At 38.4% G+C, this 25,511-nt stretch overlaps 1 protein-coding gene across 6 annotated transcripts in view; it reads right to left on the reverse strand.

The window, feature by feature from the left end:
• The window catches only part of Stat5b (signal transducer and activator of transcription 5B), a 62,702-nt gene that overhangs the window by 17,605 nt on the left and 19,586 nt on the right, over positions 1-25,511 (reverse strand). For 5 of the 6 annotated variants that reach the window (XM_077800983.1, XM_077800981.1, XM_077800982.1 and 2 more), the window contains exons 2-6: positions 6,820-6,957; positions 4,592-4,697; positions 3,260-3,388; positions 1,287-1,376; positions 230-404 (exon numbers count right to left, since the gene is read on the reverse strand). In XM_077800983.1, coding sequence (XP_077657109.1) covers positions 230-404; positions 1,287-1,376; positions 3,260-3,388; positions 4,592-4,697; positions 6,820-6,947 — 628 coding nt within the window. In that variant the 5' untranslated portion in view covers positions 6,948-6,957. Of the gene's footprint in view, positions 1-229; positions 405-1,286; positions 1,377-3,259; positions 3,417-4,591; positions 4,698-6,819; positions 6,958-25,511 lie in introns of all 6 variants that reach the window. The other variant, XM_077800985.1, reaches the window with a different exon arrangement.

Raw genomic sequence — 25,511 nt, forward strand, 5'->3', positions numbered from 1 at the left:
TGGCACTCCCCCAGGGTGCCCGAAGCCTGACCCCACACTCTCCAAGGATAGGTGACATATCTTCTCCCCTTCCTAAGTCTCATCCTTCTAATGCCAAGGGAAGATAGATGCTCAGAATGAAAAACGGGTTTTCTTACAACCCAACTTGAGCAGCCTTCTAGTCCTTACTCCCACCTGCACACCTCCAAGACACAAACAGCTCCCTCGGCCCCTGCAGCCCTAGCCTCACCTTGGAGCCTCAGGCTCTCCTGGTACTGGATGATGAAGTATTCTTGGGTCTGCTGCAGCTTCTTCAGCTCATTCTCTGTGTCCTGGGTGACCAGTCGCAGTTCCTCAAAGGTCTGGTTGATCTGAAGGTGCTTCTGGGACATGGCATCCGCAAGACTTCCAGCTGGAGAGCTGCCCTGAGATCAGAGAGACAGTGCAGGGCCGTGGGGTGGGAGGAAACCTTTGGCCTTAATCCCTAGGAAAAGCCAACCAATGCCAGATCCTACTTTGGGCTAAGACTCCCAAAAGCTAAATTTTGGATCAGAAGGAATCACAAACATCATCCGTGAGCACTGGGGTAAAATGGGAAAATGGAGAAACAAGTGACCTGACAGAATATGGCACTACCATAGTGGAAACTAGTACTTCAGATCTGGCTTCCACCAGAGTACCAAAACAGGGCCCAATAATTCCTGTGGAGAGACTAGAACTCAACGTGTTCTAGGCATCACCTGGGTTTTCCTTTTAATGATGATGACCCACATTTTTACATTTATTCACTGACCTAATACGGCTGCACTAATGTTAGGCACGCAGTGGGGAATGTGGCTTTGTGAACGCACATTGTCTGTGTGCTCACTCAAGACTTTCTTGTGATGGAATAATTTGCTTCCACTGTGGAAGAAGCTGAACCTTTCACAGGCATCCTGAAGACTACCACATGAAAATATGGGGGAGGCATAAACAAGGCCTCTGTGGATCCAGCTATTTAAGTGACCTGGTTTGACCCATTCCTCCAACACCTGGCTTAGAAGGGATTGAGAAGTCTCTCCCAGGTAATCCTACCTGAATATGAGTGTATCTTTGCTAAAAAACAATTCAGCTGGGGTTATATTATTTTGTACTTGTTCACATTGCTTTGTGGTTGCAACCTCATTAAGGTTATAAATCTATTAAGATCAGATCTCTAAAAGGACACCAATAGGTGCACACTGAGTGACCCTGACAAAGCTGGGTCCAGAGAGAGGTAGATAATAAAGGAATCCCCACTCCTCTCTTCACAACCACAGGACACTCACATTGTTGGCTTCTCGGACCAGCCTCTGTTCATTGTACAGAATGTGCCGGATACAGCGGACCAGCTCCATGGGGCAGCGGTCATATGTGTTCTGAAAGAATGCAACATCAGAAGTGACTTTGTTCCATTCCATGCTCTGGGACCTAACCCTGGCCTGCCTTGGGACAGGCAGCTCTCACAATGCAGAACACTCCTGGAGATGTCATGGCCCAATCATGGGTAATACTGCGCACCTCCCCCCCATGTCAATGAGAATAAGGAAGTATATTACAAAAAGCCCAATTACAGTAAAAAGGGAAGGTTATTTTATTTCTTGAATTTTAGTGTATCTAAGTATTACAGCAATATTTTGAAACCCAGATAAGTAAAGTCCAAACCAGATGAGAAATAGGATAATAAAAGTTTTTGACTGGGTAATCATAATTATTATCACTAGTAAGGGGAAGATGGACACCATATGTCTCTGGATGTGATAGCCTGACCATACCACTCATTTATAATTCTGACCAGGGATGTGAAATGTGAATCTAATCATGAGGTAACATCAGACAAACCCCAAAATGAGGAACATTTTGTCTTTAAAATGTAAGGGGTAGACCTGGGGTTGTGGCTCAGTGGTAGAGCGCTTGCCTAGCATATGTGAGGCACTCGGTTCAATTCTCAACACCACAAATAAATAAAGGTCTGGAGCTGAAGTTGTGGCTCAGTGGTAGCGCGCTTGCCTAGCATGTGTGACGCACTCAGTTCGATTCTCAGCACCATATACAAATAAATAAAATAAAGGTCCATCAAAAACTAAAAAAATATTTTAAAATAAATAAATAAATAAAGGCCCATTGACAAATAAAAAATATTTAAAAAAAAAGTAAGGGGTAGTAGATCAGGCATGGGGATATGTGCCTGTACTTGAGAGGCTGTGGTCAGAGGATCCCTGGAGCCCAGAAGTTCCAAGACAACATAGTGAGACCTTATCTCAAAACAAAACAACAACAAAAAAGGTAAGGGGTAGGTCAATTATTTTAAAATGTCAATGTCACAGACAAAGCAAGGTTGCAAAATGGGAGATTAAAGGGATATGACAACTAGAGATGATATGTGATCTTGGACTGGATCCTGAACTGGAGGGGGGGAAATGCCCTAAAGGACACTGTTGAGTCAGCTGATAAAATGGACATATAGACAGAAGATTAACTAAAAGTAATGTATCAATGTTAAATTTACTAAGGTTGATAACTGTATTATAAATAATTTTTTTTTTAATATTATTTTTGTTTTTTTTTTAGTTCTCGGCGGACACAACATCTTTGTTGGTATGTGGTGCTGAGGATCGAACCCGGGCCACACGCATGCCAGGCGAGCGCGCTACCGCTTGAGCCACAACCCCAGCCCTGATAACTGTATTATAAACATGTAAAAGAAGGTTCATTGGGGCTGGGGTTGTGGCTCAGTGGTAGAGCGCTTGCCTAGCATGCACACGGCACTGGGTTCGATCCTCAGCACCACATAAATGTAAAATAAAGATATTGTGTCCACCTAAAACTAAAAAATAAATATTAAAAAAAGGTTCATAATCTTATAAAATGCACATTGAAATACTTAGGGGTAAAGGGACATGATGTATGCAACTTACTCTCAAGTGACTAAATAAAGTGTGCATGGAAACAAAGGGAGGAGGAGAGAGAGGAGAGTATGATGAGGCAGATTAACAGATAAATCTGGGTGTAATGTAGGACTTCTTTGTATCATTCTTGCAAATTGCTATAAATTCAAAATTATTTTTAAGTAAAAAATTCTTAAAAAAAAAAAAAAAAAAGAGCCACAACCCCAAAGTCAAATGATCAGAATCTTAAGCATGGAACACATGACTCAACAATGCTGGCTGACAAAGAGAATGAGACTCTATAGGAAGTACTACATGAAGGAAGAAGCCATCCCAGGGACAAGAATTAAGTGTGACCCAACATTCACACCCACCTGGAGCTGCGTGGCATAATGCCCCAGCTTGATCTTCAGCAAAAACCCATCTTCCCCCACCTGGTGCTCCGCCTTCTTCTGCAGCTCCTGTACCAGGCCCTCCAGGAGCTGGGTGGCCTTAATATTCTCCTGTGGATTATCAAGATCTATTGAGTCCCTAGGGGAAAAAAATTACATAAAATGTATACATACATGCACAAGAGCCTGTAAAATGCAGCCTCTACACATCAAGTCTTTCTTTGACTAAAATGATTTCTTTCCTTTATTTCTGGGCTTGGAACCAGAACATGCTAGGCAAGTGCTCTACCATTGAGGCACTCAGCCCTAAAGTGATTTCTCCTTAACACTTGTGGCAAATGTTAAGAAACAGCTTAACACAAATTGACTAAATGCCTACATTACTCTATTCACAATCTTCTAATTACCCTAGTGGACTGTACAGTATTTTCATTTCTTCTTCTCCTTTTTTTTTTAAAACTATGTACTGCCCCTCTCCTTTTTGCTACTGACTGGCTCTGGTGCTAATGCTATCTACTCCTATAAACAAAAGGAAAAGGAACATGCTTCGCATTCTCTAAAGGAAATAAGGGCTCTGATAATTTCCTATTTATAGTCTTCTCAAGGGTGTGAAGGGGCACAAGGTCAAGACTGTCCTACATGTCCTTCCCAGCCTTAACCAGTTCCATGACCATGTTGCAAATTCCACAGGTAGTATTTCTTAGAGACAGGTGAAGGAATAATACTGCTCTTTCTAAGGAGTCCTGGAAATGAAGTAGAAGATGCCTAGCATTTACACAGGCGAGACATTTGTATCACTAGTTGCAGATCTGGGACTTTAGGCAATGCCAACTTTTCCAACAAACAAGTGAAACCAGTTTACAGACTTTATATTAATTCAGAGCCATTTAACTGGTGATAGGTGTTGGACGGTCTCACTCCCTCTCTTCTTTCTTTCCTTTTTCCTTTATTTCTAAAACTTAAGCAACAATTGCTACTGGGTAGTACCAAATTTCTTAGCCTGCTGAAGAAACTGAACAGCTGTCAGACTGAAATAACATCCAATTACTGCTGACCAGTCTGGAGCCAAACAAGTGATCTAGTGGTAGCTAAATGGCTCTGTCATCTCCTAATCTCTGACGTTACAACTAATTTCAAACAGAGACACAAACATGTGTATCAAAACATTGAGACTTTCAGAATAAAAAAAACAAAACATTGAGACTATCTCATCAAAGAGCATACCCAAACATGCACTGGAGAAGTCAGTAAAGAAAGCCAAATTTTAAATATATATGCTCTATGAATTAAGTATAATATATATTAAATAAAAACCTGTAAGGATTGAGGCAATGATGCTTCTTGTTTGGGAACCCATGCTTGAGTGGATCCCATCTGAGCAAAACTCTTGGAATTCTGACACTGGTTCTTAATGTTCCTGCTAATAAAGAGATTTGCATGGATGGTTTCAACATGAAGAACTGAAGATTTTTCATTAAAATCTTCACATCTTCTTTTTTTTTAATCAGGGATTGAGCCCAGTGACACTTAACCACTGAGCCACATCTCCAGTCCTTTTTAATATTTTAATGAGGCAGGGTTTCGTTAAGTTGCTTAGGGCCTCACTAAGATGTTAAGGCTGGCTTTGAACTCTTAATCTTCCTGTCTCAACTTCCGAGCTGCTGGAATTACAGGCGTGTACCATGGCACCGAGCTAAATCTTTATCTTTTTAAGAAAACCAAACTACATATAATTCAGATATTCCTTAATCAACACAAATCTTTTAGAACTTATCAGTAAGCAAATTACATGAGAAATCTACTAAAGGAAAGCTTATTTGCTTTTTGAGACAAGATCTCACTATGTTGCCCAGGCTGGTCTTGAACTCCTGGGCTCAAGTGATCCTCTTTGGAGCAGCTAGGACCATGGCCTGTTATCACTGAGCCAGGCTAAATGAAAAAAAAAAAAAAAAAAAAAAACAGGGCTGGGAGTTGTACCCAGGGCCTTGCACACGATGGATAAGTGTTCAACCACTAAGCTACACCCCCTAAATGAAATTTTAAATCAGCAGAAACTTTCTACTAATGTTTTTTAAACCCTCCAAATCATTAAAACAGAAAAGAAAATGAAAAGGGAATGGAAAAGCACTAAACAAGGTGCACCTGACATTCTCATATTTAGCAGGTGTTTTTTCCCTCACTTAATTACATGAAGCTGAGATTTTTTTTTAAATTGCCTAGAAAATTGTCTGCCTTTGGTGCTCTCTGGCTTCTGAACAGAAATCTGCTACTAACAATAATTTGCAATTGCAAATTATTCCATGGCAATAGCACTGATTGGAAATACAGCCATCTTCCAACAGTAGCATCAAGGCTGGCTTCTACTGAGGTCTGTCAAAGAGGACCCCTGGCTACAATGGAGAGGCCGAAACCATTTAGAGAATACCTCAGATCCACTGACAGAACCCCTGCTTCAGAGCAGAGCGGAGCTCAACCTGCTGCCAGTGTGTAATAACACTGTCACTTAAAGAAACTAAAGAGCTGGTGGTGCAGCTCAGTGGTGGAGCACTTGCTGAGCACGCAGGAGGTGCTGAGTTGGCCCCAGCATTACAGAAGACAAACAAAAGAGCTGCTTTGTCAGTCGACTATACTGCACCAATTCTAAAGGAATTTTAGGATGATGCAAGTATATAACCAATAATTTGGGAAATAAAGATATAAATGCTTGTTAAATCCACTGAAATGTAATTTCTATTAATATTTTGGTATATTTCCTTTTAGATTTATGCATTTATGTGTAAAATACATATGAATGAAAAACACCAATGTATTTACCATTAAATTAGTTATCTGCCCCATCAAACACTAAATTCTGTGGGGCAAGGACTTTCATTTCTTCCAACAAATGCTGCTATCTACAACAATGCTGGCACCCTCAGGCACTCAAAACATATTAGTTGATTGCTATTTATTAGCAGCAATATGCTAATGTTTTTAGTAGTACTAACTATTAAAGGGAACAATGAATCCTGTTTTTAAATCCCAAGAGTTATTCCATCTCCCTAAATCAGATGGGATTAAATACCTTTTCATGGATAAAATAAAAAAAAATGTTTAAGCACATAACTTTTTAAAAAATTTTTTTGGTACTGGGGATTGAACTCAGGGGTACTCGACCTCTGAGCCACATCCCCAACCCTATTTTGTATTTTATTTAGAGACAGTCTCACTAAGTTGCTTAGTGCCTCACCACTGCTGAGGCTGGCTTTGAACTCACAAATTCTCCTGTCTCAACCTCCCAAGCCACTGGGATTATAGGTGTATGCCACCATACCCAGCCTTAAGCACATAACTTTTAAAGTCTCCACCATGAGATTTTTTCTAATCAAACTTTTTTCTCTTCTTTCTTTCTTTCTTTTTTTTTCTTTTTTTTTTTTTTTGGTGGTGCTGGGGATTGAATCCAGATCCTTGCATGAACATTCCTCCACTGAGCTACTCCCTCAGCCCAAACTCCAATATTCTGTGCTTCACAAAATATGACGTAAAAAGCATTGTTCACCTACCAAGCTTGGCTTTCAATCCACTGGGATAAATAATGCCGCACCTCAATGGGGAAATGCTGGCCATATAAGGCTTGCATCTGATGAAGGGCATCTCCTTGGAGCTGCTGAGCTTGTATCCACACAGCCATGGTTCACGACCTGTTAAACAAACAATCTGTGGTTTAGATGATTTTTTAAATCTACCAGAGTAAATATTCATATAGTTAAAATGCTAACACACTATTAGCCCTTTAGGTGGATTAAAGTGTTTTTTTTTTTTTTAATTTTGCTTACTGGGAATTGAACCCAGGGATACTCAACCACTGAGCTAGTTCCCAGCCTTTTCATTTTGAGACAGGGTCTCACTAAGTTTCTCAGGCTAGTCTTGAACTTGAGATCCTCCTGACTCAGCCTCCCCAGTAGCTGATATTACAAGCATGTGTCACTGAGCCTGGTTTTAAAAATCAGTATTCTTTAAGTGAATTTTAGCTTTAAAATGTTTTCAAAATGTAGACATTCAATGTGGTCTTGGGAAGGTAACCAATCAGCTCTGTGAATTCCTGCCTATAGATATACTGAGGTCCTATAAGTAAAATCACAAAGCAGCATTAGGGAAAGAAATGCCTATAACTTTGATATCATTACTTTTGTTCAAAATTGTCAGCAATGGTTAGCAGCATTTCAACAGTCATAAAAAAAATGAGCAGAAAGACTTTTTAAGAACCATTTTAGATTTGTTACTTTGGCTTTAAGAACTGAAATAAACATGCTACCATGTTGGAAGAGCCCAGTAAAAGAGAGCACACACATAATCCCAGCAACTCAAGAGGCTGAGGCAGGAGGATCTCAAGTTTGAGACCAACCTCAGCAACACAGTGAGACCCTAAGCAATTTAGCAACACCCTGTCTCAAAAAAACAAAAACAAAACAAGACAAAACAAAACAAAAGGTTGGGGATATGGCTCAGTGGTTAAGCAGCCTGGGTTCAATTCTCAGTACAATTAAAAAAAAAAAAAGTGTTCTCTGCTTCCTGATGTGATGTCCAGAGCTGCTTACTTCTGCCACACTCTTCAGCCATGATATTCTGCCTCACCATAAGCCCAAAGGAATGGAGATGGCCATCATGGATTGAGACCTTGGAAACTACTGCAGCTCCTTAAGGACAGAGGTTCCAATATCATCTAGTTCACTACTGCACTGAATAGCACCCCCCCACAACACATTGTCTCAAGAATACTTACATTCTGACCTTATTAAGGTCTTATAATAAGAAAATTTTAGCCCAGTTTTAAATAAGTACTTATACAAATGGTGTCACTGCACCATTTATTCAAGAAACTTGAATCAAGTCACATTAGTGTTCATTAAGGAAAAAAAAAAGTGAAAATATCTAAAGCACAGATGGAACCCTATGTATTATCACTAATTACAGCAACACAAAGACAAAGGATTATTTGATAAAATACCCCAAGGTTCACCTTCTGAGTTATTCCTACAGAACTTATGATGCAATATTCTGTTAAATTACATCTGGTAAAAATCTTCCACAAAAAAAGAATACATTTCAGCTAAGAGAAATGAGACTGAACCATCATATTCCAACAGTGAGTAGTTTTTTTAAACATGCTTTTTTTTAAATATAAAGAATACTCACTGCAGCATTCTTTAAAAAAAATTTGTTGTGTTGGACCTTTATTTTATTTATTTATATGCAGTGCTGAGAATCGAACCAGTGCCTCACACATGCTAGGCAAGTGCTCTACCACTGAACCACAATCCCATCCCCTTAAACACGCTCTTGATTTCAGAAAAAAAAAAAAAATGGCTCTCTAAAATTACCAGGATGCCTCCTCAGACTCACCTGAGATTTTTTTTATTATTATTTTATTTTTTTCTGGTACTGGGGGATTGAACCCTGGGGTGCTTAACCACTGAACCACATCCCCTGTCCTTTTTATGTTTTAAGACAGGGTCCTGCTAAGTTACTTAGGACCTTGCTCAATTGCTGAGGCTGGCTTTGAACTTGTGATCCTCTTGCCTCAGCCTCCTGAGTGATTGAGATTATAGGCAGGCACCACTATGCCCTGTTCTCACCTGAGAATTTTTTATGCATTCAGAAGAGACTCTCTGGGATTAATCAGATTGGAGCAGCAATGTTTTTACTTTATATAATGAAGGCCACTAAAACTGAATCTTGCTCTAACACTATTTTCCATAATGTAGAATCTGGGGTAAGACAGGGCTATCCTGAACCCCATCCAAGTGACCTGGCTACTGATTTGCACATTCTCCTAAGAACCTGTTACAGTTATGGTCCAGTGAATTGGACCTGGATTTTGTTGACTCCCAGAAATTGCACATGTATGTCAGGAAACGAAAAACCCTCCTGTTAGTTGTAGCTGTCTGATCGCGTAACACTGAGCTATTTATGGGACGAGTCAGTTAGCCAACAAAGAGGTGTGGGACGGGAGCCAGTTACCTATTTTAGACTTGTGCAATGCTATAGAACACTTGAACGGTGTACAATTTTATTTAGGGCTTTAAGGCTGGGATCACTGTAACATCACCAAAGACATCAAAGTTCAATGGCTGTGAGCGCACCATAAGAAAGACAAGGATAAAAGTGCTCTCTCCAAAAGTAATTCCTCTTTATAATCAAACATCTGGAAGATACTTAATTGTACAATATACCTTTTAATCAAATGAATCATAGCCCAAGAATTTGAAGAATCAGATAACAAATCAAGATTTTTGTAGGAAGGATAAAGCATGGAGGGATGAGAGTACTTATAAAAGTGGGGTGAAGGAGTAAAGAGTGAAGTCTTTCTTAGTGGTACAGAATAAAGCAGTGCAGGACCTTGCCCTAGCTCCCTTCATGAACATGAGAATGACACCCACACAAAAAATTCCCGCACCCATATTCATTAGCATACTGACCCAGAGACAAAAGAAGGAAAATGGTGGAAAAACCTTGATCTCCTCACAGATCCCCTTCCAGGCCACCCAAATAAAATAGTACCATGGCCACCTTCTGTGCTCTTACTCTGTTTTTCTTGTCATTTCCTCATTTCTTGACACGTATCATATTTTGCTTACCGACTCCCCCAAGGTTGAAATCACCGTGAACACAATGATTCTGTTTTGTTCACTGCTCTTTCTCTGGGGCCCAGAACAGCGCCTGATATATAAGCATAAACTTTTTGTCATGTTGTTGTTGCACAAATAAATGTATGCACATGATTGGGATAACCCTATCAGCTTTTTTCAAATTATTATGAAACAGGATATCAGGATGAAATACCAAGGCATGGAAATGAGACAGATTTCAATTTAACTGATCAATTATAATTTTATAATCTGAATGAGTCTATGTTGACAACGGTCTACTTGTTCCTTACTAACACTGGCCATCATTTGTAATTTTCCCTGTAGTTTTTGTTTATGTTCTCCCATTGAACTCTTAAGAGTAGTAAGTGAAGGGAGCCCATCTCATTCAGTGTGGTGTTCCCAGGACCCAGTGCAATGGGTCCATAAGTCCATAAGTGGTCCATAAGTCTTTGCTGTGTGAATAAATATATGAATAAATATTCATATGTGCTACTGGCCAAGGATATAACAGGAGCCTATTATTGTTTTAAGAAAGAAATACTATGGTGATAAGCTGGGTTTGTGGCTCAGTGGTAGAATCCTCGCTTAGCATGCATGAGCCACTGGGTTTGATCCTCAGCCTCACATAAAAATAAAATAAAGATATTGTGTCCACCTAAAGTTAAAAAATAAATATTAAAAAAAAGAAATACATAGGGGTGGGAGGGAAAGAGAGGGAGAAGGGGAATAGCAAGGATGGTGGAAGGGGGTGGTCATCATTATACAAAATATATGTATGAAGATGTGAATTTGATGTCAACATACCTTATATAAAAACATTATGATAAATTGTGCTATAAAGGTATATTAAGAACTGTAATGCAAAAAAAGAGCTCATGTATAATGGCATAATTTGGCATGAACATACTTTATATACAGAGTTATGAAAAATTGTGCTGTGAAAGGGTAATTATGAATGTAATGCATTCCACTATTGTCATGTATGTAAGACATTAAAAAAAAAGAAATACTATGGTGATATGCCACATGTACAGATACGAATGTAAACACAACACTTTAAGTTTTACATTAGTTGGGCTGGGGCTGTAGCTCAGTAGTAGAGCGCTTGCTGAGCATGTGTGAGGCATTGGGTTCGATCCTTAGCAACACATAAAAATAAACAAATAAAATAAAGGCATTCTGTCCATTTACAACTAAAAATTTTTTTAATGTTTTGAATTAGTTCTTAGTATTGATTGAAGTGTAGACTGCTGAGCTCTTAGAATGTCAGAATATTTTTTACAATTCTAATTATGAACATGTCACAATAGTTATTTTCTAAAGTAGTATGACATTTGAAGGGTAATAACTGGTAAATGTAAAGCAGCAGTTGCCTTATTTTGATAAATACAATATAATTTCACTACATAAAAGTGCTTTGTCAGAGCTGGAAAGTAGATTCTGCTTATTACTGGTCAAAGTGTAAAAATAAATAGCTAGCAGAGAGGGTTGGTTTTCAATGTTCCCAACACAAAGAAGTGATGTGTTTGAGGTGATATACCAATTACCCTAATCTGATCATTAGTTTGTATGCATGTATTGAAATAGCACACTGTATGCCATATGTTGTACAATTTTATGTCAATTTAAAAAATTTAAACATTATAATGTAGGGGCTGGGGTATAGCTCAGTTGGTAGAGTGCTTGTCTTGAAAGCACAAGGCCCTGGGTTCAATCCCCAGCACCTCCCCCCCTCCAAAAAATATATATATATATAATGTAAAATAAAAGCATGTTAAATAGTACAGAATTGTACGTATTTTAAACTAAGATCCATACACATATGGAATATGAGATGAACACCATGTAGCCACTTTATTTTTTTAATACATTTTCATTGATTTTTAAAAAATAAATGATAGTGGAATGCATTACAATTCTTATTACATATATAGAGCATAATTTTTCATATCTCTCTATATAAAGTATGTTTGCACCAATTCATGTCTTCATACATGTACTTTGGATAATAATGTCCATCACATTCCACATCCTTGCTAATCCCCTGCCCCCTCCCTTTCCCTCCCACCACTCTTTCCTATCTAAAGTTTGTCTATTCCTCCCATGCTCCCTCTCTTTAACCTACTATAAGTCAATCACCTTATATTAGAGAAAACATTTGGCATTTGTTTTTTTTTTGGGGGGGGGACTGGCTAACTTTACTTAGCAGTATCTTCTCCAACACCTTCATTTACCTGCAAATGCCATGATTTTATTCTCTTTTATTGCTGAGCAATATTCTATTGTATATATATGCCACATTTTTAAAAATCCATTCATCTACTGAAGGCATCTAGGTTGGTTCCACAGTTTAGCTATTGTGGATTGTGCTGCTATAAACACGGATGTGGCTGTGTCCCTGCAGTATGCTGTTTTTAAGTCCTTTGGGTATAGACCGAGGAGAGGGATAGCTGGGTGTATAACCACTTTAAATACTCAGCTTAGACAAGATAACTTCCCCCAATTTATATGAACAAAACCTAGAATTTAAGCAGTGTTTTTCTTTGTACATGTCAGGACACTTCACCCCCTTTGTTAGGCTACTTCCATTCCACCTAAGCTGATTCCCTGTCCCTCTCTCCAGTATCTATCCAGTCATCAAAAGCTACTGAACCTACAGAGTGACTGCACCTCTATCCCCAGTACACGCCGCCCCCCCCCTTCTGCTTTTTTACACGCACTCCATCTTTAATGTGTGATGTTCTCACAAGGGAAGTGGTCTGTATCTTTGGTAAGTCATCACAGGGCTTCTCTAAAGACTGGGAAATGGATTCACTGTCATATTTTTAGGCCAAAGATGAAAAATAATTGAGCTCTGTGTAGTTGTACTTTCAGTGTTCACAAGCATTCCGAAGCCTTCTCAAACAGCCTTGGGTGCAGAATATTGTACTTTCTGAAGCACAAGGCATTCACATCGACCTCCGAAATCTTAATATATCCAAGGGCAAGGATGGCCAAATACAGTGGGCCCTGAGGCATTTGCTAATACAAGTCTCAAGATCTGTAAACTTACAATGGTACAGGCTTACTGAAAAACCATGCAAATAGATGTCTACTACCATCAATTAATGTTATAAGTGGGAGAGATTTAGTGATAACTTTATCTCAATAATAAATACCTTTTTTATCAGAAGCTTTCTCTTTTAAGAAATATAAAATTTTGCAAAGAGAAATATCATTTTTTCTGAAGAATTCCAGAACACTTGGAGCCCAGGTCTTGTTGTAACTCAAGTGTGGGGTAGAGAAGTACAGAGCATCTGATTCTAGAAGGCTCACAAAGCACATTTGCCAATGGAGTGAATGAATTCTAGCTTGGGGTAAGAGCAGGGGCTTAAAATGTATGTAGAAAGATTTAGTTTCTGGATTCATGTGGATAATTTAAAGCATTTTATAATTTCTGTTCTCCATCTCACATCACCGCCACCCATCTCACCCCATCCCATTCCAGGGCCAAAATTTCTAAAAAGGGGTTAAAGTTCTGGAGATAATGCTGAACTCTCCTAAATATAGCTCTGCAAAAGATCTGAAATCTTTGACCTCTCTGTGCCTCAGTTTTCTTATTGATTAAATGGGAATAATAATACTTAGGTTCCTTGGGAGTTGTGGTAGGAATGAATTACTATGTGTAAATATTTATTCCAGCAGAGACTAAGGTGTCAGGGCACTGTGCCTTTCCCTATTCCTTCCAAGGACACATCTAAGTCCTGCTAGTTAATAATGTAAAAGGCAACTAATAAAATTTGCAGCCTCATTTATTATACTGCTTTATAAATTATTAACAATATTCTGACTTACCTAATAAATACATTTCAGAAATAATAAGGTTGAGAAATGAATTAAAATAACTTTTACTAGTGTAGTTATTATTGTCTACCAACCAGATTTAAGAGCTAACATTGACAGAGCACTCACATTATGCTTTTATGAATCTATTAATTTAATCCTCACAAAAACCCTATGAGGTAGGCATTGTTATTATCCTCACTTTATGGATGAGGAAAGAGGTTCAGTGGGATTAAATATAATTGTGGATGGTGTAGCAACTTTGGAACACCATCTGGCAGATCACTAAAGGTTGAACGTAAAGTTACTATACCATCCAGGAGTTCTACTCCCAGGGATATGTCTAAGAGAACTGAGACATGTCCACACAAAAACCTGTACACAAATGTTCACACAAGCAGTACTCATGACAGCCCCAAAGTGCAAACAACCCAAATGTCTGCTGATGAATAAAGAGCTGGTTGTGGTGGCATACAACGGTAATTTCAGCTACTCAGGAAACTGAGGCAGGAGGACTGCAAATTCAAGGCCAGCCTGAGCAACTTGATGAGACCCTGTCTCAAAATAAAAAGGCCTGAGGGTACAGCTCAGCGGTACAGCACTTGCCTAGCATGAGCAAGGCCTTGGGTTCCACCCCAAGTTTCACAAACAAAAACAATATCAAAAATGCAAAGGAACGAAATCCTAATGCATGCTGCAATATGGATGAACCTTGAAAACGTGCAAAGGGAAAGACAGACACATAAGGTGACATTGTGATTCCATTTCATGGAATGATCAAAAGAGGCAAATGCACAGAGAGGGGAGATGGTGAAAGTGTTTTGAATTAGCAAGTGGTGACAGTGTTATAACGCTGACTCCGAAGAACCACTGAATTGTACACACTTTTCTAAAAGGGTGAATTTTATGATATGTAATCCTAGCTTGATAAAATATCATTGTAAAAGACAGAAGAGGTGAAATAGCTGCCTCTGATCCCACAATACTAAGGCATTCCCAGAGCTGGATCCACCCCCAGAGCCTGTATTCCCATGGCTGTGCCACACTGAGTCCTAAGGACCTGTGCGGGGTTGTCATGTTATTCACTGCACTTTTCCCTATGTGTGTTACATTTCGTAATTTACAGAGAAAAATAACAAGAAATGAGAATAATATTAAGAGTCTCTGATTTTGGCAAAGACTAGGGCTAGCTGGCAGATGAAGCAGAAGACATAAATATTGCTTCTGAGCTGAAAAGTACAAGGCAAGGAGCCAGCATTCAAAACTGTTGAACACGTCAGTACCTATTAATGACTAAAGGGCTTTGGACAGAATATAAAGGGCCATTTCCCTGGTCATGTTTACTGCTCAATACCAACATTATTAAGTGGTGGTGCTTACCTAGTAGGAGGGACACTGAGGGACAGAAAAATATTAATAGCAGTAAAAAAGGATTAAGACTTTGTTCATATTAAAATTGGCTTGACATCAAGAAAGAAGGTTATAGCAAAATTACTACACCTAGAGATAAGTCAATAGCTGGACATGGTGGCGCATGCCTATAATCCCAGCAATTTGGGAGAATGAAACAGGAGGATTGCAAATTCAAAGTCAGCCTCAGCAACTTAGTGAGATCCTGCCTCAAAATAAAAAGGGCAGGGGATGTGGCTCAGTGGTTAAGTGCCCCTGGGTTCAATCCCTGGTACCCACCCTCCTCAAAAGAGTAGGTTAATACCAGAGCCATCTGCTTAAAAAAAAAAAAAAAAAAAAAAAAGTGGACATTATAAGCAATTTGGGAAGACAGTTCTTTTTTGAAAAAAAAAATATTATTAAACAGATAGGAAAGAAACAGAGCTGGGTGTAGTAGTGCATGCCTGTAATCCTACAGCTCAAGAGGTTGAGGCAGGAGGATCTCAAGTTCAAAGTCGGCTTGATCCATTTAGTGAGGCCACGACTTAGCAAGACCTGTCTCCAAATCAAATACAAAAAAAAAAAAAAAAAGGGCTGGAAATATGGCCCAGTAAGTGCTTCTGGGTTCAATGCCCAGTCCAAAAAAAAAAAAAAAAAAAAAAAACAGAAAGAATAAAAGCAAAGTGTGTTTGGCCCAACAAACAAGGAAAAATTTGCTCAGGCAACACAGAGATGATAACATTCTGGGAAGATAGTCATAAATCTTCACATCACAGCCAAAACATTACATGTCACTTTGGGAAGAGAGAAAGAGGAGGGAGAAGGGGAGTGCAAGAAGGAAGGAGAGGGGCTGGGGCTGGGGCTGGGGCTCGGTTGGCAGAGTGCTTGTCACTGTGTGAGGCGCTGAGTTCCATTCTCAGCACCTCATAAAAATAAGAACAAATAAAAGAAAGGCGTTCTGTCCATCTACAACTACAAAAAAAAAAAAAAAGAAGAAGAAGGAAGGAGAGGGCAAGGAAGGGAGCCACTTGCTAAATACAAAAATCAAAAACCTCATCAGTGGATTAACATTTTAAACTCTCAAAATACCTCAAAAATTACTTATTATTCACAAAGGGAAAAGGTACATTCCAGAGTATATATTTGGTAGACAACATCTTTTTTTTTCTTTCTTTCTTTTCCTGTGGTGCTGGGGATTAAACCAGGGCCTTGTGCATGCAAGGCAAGCACTCTACATTTGAGCTATATCCCCAGCCTGGTAAACAATATCTTAACCACAGGATCAAACATCCCCAACCATGAGACGAAGTGAAATTATGTGTGTTCAGATGTGATGTGCTGAAAAGAATACAAAAAACTAACTTATAAGGAAACATGAAGAAACAATCTACAATCAGGTAAACCCAAAAATCCAAGTTATGGGACTCTCATGAACAACAACAACAAAAAGCAGAACTGCTCTAGATTAAAGGAGGCAAAAGAGACGTGATAATTATCAAAAGCATAATTAAAAACAAAGACGCAGCTCTAAAGGACATCATTGGGCTAATTAAAATACTTTAAATATAGTCTGTACATTCAATGTTCTTGTGTCAATGTTAGATACCTTCAGAGTGATAATGGCATTGGGGTGTATAGGAATGCTCTTGATCTAGCAGCACATACTCAACTATTTAAGGGTGAGCAGTCCTATGTCTGCAACCTACATTCAAAGGAGGGAAGAGTAGCGATGGGGAGAGTGATAAAAGCAAATGTAACAGCTGCTCATAGTTGGTCCATCTAAATAAAGTCTGTGTGAGTGTTTGTTGCTCTATTCTTTCAACTTTTCAGTAATTAATTTTTTTTTCAAAATCAAATTTAAGGGCATAAATTCCATAAATAAAAAAGAAACCAAAGCAATGAAAGTGGAGATTTAATTCTCATCTTTTTTTTTTCCTTTGGCAGGGGACGGGTACTGGGGATTGAACTTGGGGACACTCGACCACTGAGCCACATCCTCTGCCCTATTTTGTATTTTATTTAGAGACAGGGTCTCACTGAGTTGCTTAACACCTCGATTTTGCTGAGGCTGGCTTTGAACTCGTAGTCCTCCTGCCTCAGCCTCTGGAGCTGCTGGGAATACAGGCGTGCACACCAGGCTTAATTCTCATCTTGATACTGTCCCTAGTCATAGATAAAGATCTGGGCTTCTCAACTTCCTTGCAGCTGGTAAGATGTCAGAGTCCCTGCATGATTATCTCCATGTCCAAATCCAATAAGCAACTTGAACAACCCGTTAGAGAAGAAGTTACATCAATACCATTTTCCAGACGACTGAAAACATTTGCTATAGCCCATAATAATGACCATCTGCATTATGGAAAAATAAGAAACATGTTCCCAATATTTTCCTCATTAAATCGCACAGCCTCCCCCTTACCATTAAGGATTGCAGTATTAAGTTCCCATTTAGAAAAATTTGCTTTGAAAAGTGCCTTGCACTAGGTCAACTCCCAGGGACAACCACTAGTTAAGTAGTACGATACACAATTAGAAGAAATTGGAAATAACTTAAGTGTCCAAAATAAAGGAATGGTTAGACAATAACACATTAATCTGATAGAACAGTGTGCTGTCTTTAAAATTACATTTAAAAAGTTATGTTGAAACACAAATACCATGTAGACATATCCTCTTGAAGTATTAATAATGTTAGATCTATGTACAATATGTATGCTAAATGACAACTATCAGAGAAAAATCAAAGAAATATGAAAATACCTGTTACACCTAGGTGAAGGAGTTTTGGTACTTTTTTTGGTAAAGTTCTTTGACTTATTAAATTTTGCTTAAAACGTAAAATTTGAGGGCTGGGGTTATAGCTCAGTGGTAGAATGTGTGCCTAGCATATGCAAAGCCCTAGGTTCAATCCCTAGCACTACACCAAAGATAAACAAACAACCTGAAATATAGAATTAATACTCACGGGCAATTGGTATTCCTGACTATTCTACACCACGTTTAAAGGGAAACACAAATGCATAGGAAGAAATTTTTGTCAACATGACAGTATCCCAGTTATGGGACTATAATACAAACCAGGTAGCCTTGATTTAAGCAGGACATGAAACAGGAAAAATTCAGAAACATGAAATATTTTTTTAAGAAATGTAATTCTATCACTTTCAAATATATAGTAACTTTAATGTGTTTTCAAGAAGTGGTTCAAGACCAAGGTGAAGATTAATTTGTTATTATGACACACACACACACACACACACACGTTTATATAAATAATCTGGCTCTTTTTTCATCTTTGATATGACTAAGTAATCTTGTACCATCCATAAATAGAACGAAATATACAGAAAATCATTCACAACAGTACAAGAATTCCTTTAAAGAAATACACTTCTCATAACCTGAATCATACACCTGGAACAACTGACCTATCTGCAGGCCCTGAGAGTTCAAGGATAACAATTCAAGAAAGCTCTGGGTACAAGAGGAGGTCACAGAAAACCTCGGCGGTTGGCTCCTAACTTAGCTCCTACCCAAAAGGCCAGAAGAACTAGGGAGAAATTTTCCTGTTTCATTGACATCAACCTATTTTGTACCAAGAACTGATACCTAAGACCAAAGCAGGGTTATATTGCTTCTGGATTCTTCCCTACCTTAGGGAGGCTGGACAGGCATGACCAGCTTCCATGAACACTCTAGGGCGATCTTGCTAAGGAAGCCCTGGGGTGATCCTCCTTATATTATTCTCTACAGTTTTTACGCACCTCAGCATTAATCACCTAACAATTTGTGCATCAACAATAAATGTAGAAAAGAGACCACTGCTACATTGGAAAAGCAAACCTATCCACTGAGCCCAAGTTATATGCAGAAGACTGTGGCATTTTGCCACTTCTATCACTTAGCTGTAGTCTTGCATTTACTGTGAACTATCGTGAACTCCATTTTTGCTTACAGTCAATATATAAATGCTTTCAAATAATAAAATAAAAAAAATGAAGCTAATATGTTTTGGTTAAAATACTAAAAGACTAAAATCTCCTCTTTTAAAAGAGAAATGCCACATCAGCTGGTTTCTTTGTTTACCTCTGGAGTGACATTCCATCTGCAAAGCCTGACTATAGCTTTCTGAAGATCATGTCAATGTGTGTGGTATGATACCACCTACACATAGGTAAAACAAATCCAGCAAAAAAGGTGGCTCCAACAATGACTGCAAGTGGGTTACGAAGCTAATTCAAATTCTGAGAAAAAATGACACTGGAATAAGAGCTCATGTCTTAGAAAACCAAAAGGTCTATCCTGTCAGGAAAAATATTTTCCAGCTATGAGAAGCAATGCTGTTATGAAGACATTTAATGTTAGGATGAATTAAAATTGTACACGAAGCAATTACACATTTACTACAGCATTAATACTGGACTTTACAATAAAATACTTTTTCTAAAACATACCACTTTTCCTGGAAACAGGTTTTCTCTTGCTACACCTCCACATACACACACACACACCTTGGCACTGTGAACTTGAGTGCATGTTTCTACAGCACACAACAGATGTGCCACAAGGCTCCCACCTCTTACTAGCATAGTTATGCTGGGATAACGGCAGAACGATTCTGTGTGTGTGTGTGTGTGTGTGTGTGTGTGTGTGTGTGTGTATGCGCGCGTGCACGCACACTTTCACGGGCTGCACTGTTACAGGAAGAAGCAAAGAGCAGCTATTTCCTTCCAAAAGGTCAGCTGCCTCAGACAGACCAAACAGAAAGCAGTAAATTCTTGCCAACTTCCCCTCCTGCTTCTGCAGCTAGTACGCAACAGCATTTGGTTTCCAGTAAAGCTCCAAAGAAAAACAAAGCAAATGTGAGACCCAGAATCTGTGCAATCTAAGTGTCTCACTTGCCTCAATTTAAAAGGTGGTAAGATCACACTGAGCTACGCTTTTCAGGCAGAGAGAGAACTGTGAACCGGTGAGAACTGTCAGGTTTAAGGTGAGATTAAACCTGAGGAAAAGGACAGGACAGGAACCATCCTAGATTTTATATCAAAGGTCCAGAAGTTTCCATCTAAAAATAAGATGGCATTTTGGCAATAATAAATGCAACAGCATGTAAGGTCTCTAATTGACTGACATAAAAATAAATTTTTAGCTTTTCTCTTCTCAAGCTAAACTCAAAATAGTGGTCCAACATGCTAGAATATTTGCAGGGTTCAATGCTGACAACCACAGAAGCACATATACAATGAATACATAGTTCCTTAGCTTAGACGTCGAGAAAAGAATATAAAACTGTAATCAAAAGGGGAAAAAAAGAGTACAGGGACAGAAAATAGGATTTTAAATCTTCTTTAGATAGTAACCCCTAATAGTTGTGAATAATATTGAAAACTTCATCCTGACCCCCCAAAAAACAACATTATATTCTTGAATAAACTTATTTAAGACAGCATCAAGGGCTGGGGTTGTGGCTCGGTGGTTGAGCACTTGCCTAGCATATGTGAGGCACTGGGTTCAATTCTTAGCGCCACATATAAATAAAATAAAATAAATGGTCCATTAACAACTAAAAGAGAGAGGGGGAGAGGGGGGGAGAATCAAACTATAGGAAAGACTATGCATTGAGTCTTTTTAGATGGAGCAAAACTAGATTCTTTTGAGTATGAAAGTGAAAGAGAAGGAAAAAAATGTTTTAAAAAAGTTTTCTCAACCAGATAGGTTCCTGCCTTAACCATCTACATGCAGCTTGCAAGAAAATGTAATGGGTCCCTCCAACTGGCTCCCACAGCATGCCCTAGGGCTCTATGTGGTTTCTATCTCATCACTTTCAGGTTGTGGTGGCAACAGACACCAGGCTTTTTGTAAGATGAGCTCTTGTTCTAAAGAGTCTGGGCTTTGATGATGGAGAGTACTGAACCCCTGTCTGAGAACATCTAGATTGAAATGAAGACAGTGCAGGGTTCAAGGAAAAAACTCCTGAGTTTGTGAATAGGCTAAATTACAATACAATTTCATGTTGGACACAAATTAAACTACTTAATTTCCAAGGCCTTCCTGTACTTATTGCCAGAATTAGCAAAGGAGAAGCAACCCCGGCAGTAGTAGTAACAGCAGTGATATAAATATTCACGGAGCTCTTGCCACATGCACTGTTGTGGGCACTTTACATGCTTTCTCATCCAAGCCTCGAAAGACAGTTCTAATATTTTCCTTAGGCTATAGATGAGGAGACAGGCTTAAGGGTTGAGATATCTCTCCAAAATCCCATAGCAAGGGGGGAAAAAGATTTAAATGAGACTCTCTTCCCTAAGAGTCTGAAAGCACCAAGATGACAAACAGAGAAAGCCATAGCAGGGTTTGGTGGTTCACCTTCATTCTTCTAACTCAATCAGAAATTAGCTAAAAGCTTCAGATTATAAAAGGGAGTGGGAGGAGAATAACGAGAACTGTCCTGGAGGTGGGTAACTTTCCAATAAGGCCAAAACCTAGATCCTGACCACTTGTGGTCAGAATGAGCAATGCAACATTTCCCATAAGAGGCACAGATGTTACATATGTTACATTTGTCCCCAAATTCCTTATTGGGTTCTCACTAGTTACATTATAATCCATCACCAATATTTGTCATGGATCATCCTAAACTAGTTTTCTAATAGCAGAAAACATTTCTCATAGAGGGTCAATATCATTGATACAAATGAGAAAACATTTGTGAACTATTCAGTGGGTAAGATGATAGTGAAGGATCCTGAAGTCATCTGAATACCTATTTACATTATACTAATAATTCAATATCAATTTACCTAATACTGATATATGTATGATATTGCAGACAAGTTATAAAGTCCTGTGATAATAAATGTTAATATGAAAAGTGTAGAAATTACTTTTATATGCTCAGTGTACATTAAATGTTAATTGCATGCTAGGAGATCCCCTGGGTTCACCACCAAACCCTGCTACAAAGAAATAGATACTCTGATATGGAAGACAACTTCTGACGTTAACAGTGTGTATGACATGTCAAGGGGAAATTTGGTTCAAGGACATCTGATAATTCCACATTCCTAAGAAAAGTGTCCTGTACAACAATCTTTAACTCCTTAGCTAGAAAATAAATAAATAAATAAATAAATAAATGCAACACTTGTTTTTTTTTTTTTTTTTTTTTTAAAGAGAGAGTGAGAGGGGGGTGGAGAGAGAAAGAGAGAGAGAGAGAGAGAGAATTTTTAATATTTATTTTTTTAGTTCTCGGCGGACACAACATCTTTGTTGGTATGTGGTGCTGAGGATCGAACCCGGGCCGCACGCATGCCAGGCGAGCGCGCTACCGCTTGAGCCACATCCCCAGCCCATAAATGCAACACTTGTATCCAATGCCTTTTATAATTTTGATCATCCTATTTTTAAAAGATGGAATGCTTTGCTTCTCTAGAATTAGAATGTACCTCACACTCCAGGATTGAGAACCATAGAAATTTCGAGTTATCTGTTGCTCAACTAATAGACTGTAAGCTATCCTAAGGTGAGAACCATGTCTCGTTAATTCCAATTTCCTTAACCCAGTACTTAGTACTTGGTAGGTATTTAGTAATTATGTTATACAATCTTGGTAGACCTTCATGTTTTTTTTTTTAAAAAAAAAAACAAAAACAACAACCGTAAATTGGGGGAAATGAATGGCAAGTCAGTTATTTCCTTCAATGTGTTATTTTTAACACTGGAAATCATTAACTTGAATCCTTATTACAGGAATAATGGGAATGAATCACACTTTATAGAAATTTTGTGACGGAGATTTTGACTCATCATTGGTGCTAATCAAGGTAAATATAATCGCAAGCTGTACCATCCACAAACACCATGACAAATTTGTAAAAGAGAGCTAACACCTCATTGCAGCAATTTCATAGAGAAGAATTACATGAAATATGTGTCTAATACGATCTGAAATTCCAAAGAAAGCTCCTTCTCCATGCAAACTAAATTGTTTCTTTTAATTATGTCTCAAGAAAGAAGTTATGTATAAATGGAAAGTACAACATTTATCAACAATCCATTCCTTCAGTTACCACGTATGTGGCTAAATACCATCAAGAAAGATTTTATTGTGCCCAATGTTAGAAGGATGACTCAGGACTAATGATATCATTACAACAGATACTGAACCTATTTTATTATATTTTTATCTCCCAAGAGTTCTTCAACTATAGGACAGAGTGCCAACTCAAGATATTTCAGAAAGTACCACCACCTATGACTACAGACTATTTTTTATTCAAGTTGTATTTCCATGTAGCAAAGTAAATTTAGCAAATGAAAATACAGTCTTGACTTGCTATGGATGTCCCTTATCCCTGCCAAAAATGACAAGCTGCTTGCTCAAAAGCTGTCACTAATTAGCAGCTGCTGCTGTAAAGAAAACCAAAGTAAGTGCCAATAAAAGCATATTGAGCAGAAAGAGGGCCCCATGAAAAGGAATAGGAAATGCAGGAATCTATTTGGGACTAGTACACTTTATAAATATGGACAATCTAAATTTGGGGAAAGTGGGGGTAGGGCAATAAGGGCAGTATATGTCTATTCCTATTTAAACAGGAATGACTGGAAGATTCTAACATCCGGAAAGTTATGGAAAAAAAAAAAAAAAAAACAACGTGATACTGATGTTACTGAATTCCATCACTACCATTTCTACCTTCCCAGAAGGAGCAATCTTTGGTTTGGGATAATTTTTCATTATCAAGACTTCTGTTCCAGGCACATTTATACCTGCATTTGAAGATATCATCAACACATTTTAAAAATACTTTTCATATTCTAATGGCTTCTGCCCAAATGCTAATGGTTCTCAATCTAATTATTGACCTTTTATTTTATAGGTTGAAAAATGGAGTCAAACAGAAATGATCTGCCCTGATGTAAATTAGGAGGGAACACAAAGATAGAAAGTCACTTCACTAGCTCTACCATTCAATGTCCTGAGAGTTCACAGCCCAAGATCCTGTTTGATTTTTTTTTTAAGAGAGAGTGAGAGAGAGGAGAGAGAGATAGAATTTTTAATATTTATTTATTTTTTTTTTAGTTTTTGGCGGACACAACATCTTTGTTTGTATGTGGTGCTGAGGATCGAACCCGGGCCGCACGCATGCCAGGCGAGCGCGCTACCACTTGAGCCACATCCCCAGCCCCCCAAGATCCTGTTTGAAAGTTGGAGTTTCACAGATTACTTTTCAAATTGCTCTCCAAGGCTCTCCCTCTCTCTATTTCTACCAACCAGACCAATATAGTTATCTTTTAACAAGCTAATTGTTTTGTTTTGTTTTTGTTTTTGGTACTAGGGATTGACCCAGGGGGACTTTACCACTGAGCTACATCCCCAGAAGTTTTCATTTTTTATTTGGAGACAAGGTCTCACCAAGTTGCTGACTGGCCTTGAACTTGCAATCCTCCTGTCTCAACCTCTTGAGTTGCTGGGATTACAGATGTACATTATCATGCCAGGCACAATTTCTATCTTTTAAAAATTAACTATGTATATGTCTGCCTTAGTTTTAGTTCTTTTTCTCTCCTTCAAGGTGAACTGTCAGAGAGCTGACTATGTTACTTATATTTGAATCCACAGGGTCAGATTTTGACTGTACCAACTACTTAGAAAAATGAAAACGAAAAAAGAGAAGAAAAGAAGGAAAAGGATGGGAAGGGAAACAGGGAGGGAGGAAGAATTGATGAGACTTAAAAAAGAGAGAAAAGAAAAAAACTATACGCATATAATCTTTTTTTTTTTTTTTTACTGATTGAATTCAAGGGTGCTATACCACCGAGTTATATACCAAGTCCTTTTTTAAATTTTGAAATAAGTTCTCACTAAGTTGCAGAGGCTGGCCTCAAATTTGTGATTCTCCTGCCTCAACCCCTTGAATCACTGGGATTACAGCACCACCACATCAGGCCGCATATAATTTCTTAATGGAGATTCAATTAAAGCCTGTCCTGTAGCTGAGGTCCCCTATGTAGAGTATGTCTAAATATCTGTATAAACAATTACAACAATGTACTAGTAATTTTCCAGTTCACAGTCAAGTTATAAGAAGGAGAACAATTTGTTTTATGAAACATGGAGAAAGACTAATCTCTGATATTACTGTCAGTGCAGGCTTATCAGCAAGACTTGGAGAGATAAGCCTAGAGACATACAGATTAGGAATCGCATTTTCAAAGGTTTAATAACCCCCTAGTGGTATGCAATGAATTGATGAATCAACTTGTCTTTGAACACTTACTGTGTATGCATCACTGGCTTTGTCTCGGTACAAAGCAAAAACTAAATAATCAGGGGAAAGAAAAACCATCAGGTCTCCACAAAAAAGGTCATGTAAAAAAAAAAAAGAATAAGC

The sequence above is a fragment of the Urocitellus parryii genome, chromosome 7, assembly GCF_045843805.1.
Source record: "Urocitellus parryii isolate mUroPar1 chromosome 7, mUroPar1.hap1, whole genome shotgun sequence".
Lineage (NCBI taxonomy): Eukaryota > Metazoa > Chordata > Mammalia > Rodentia > Sciuridae > Urocitellus > Urocitellus parryii.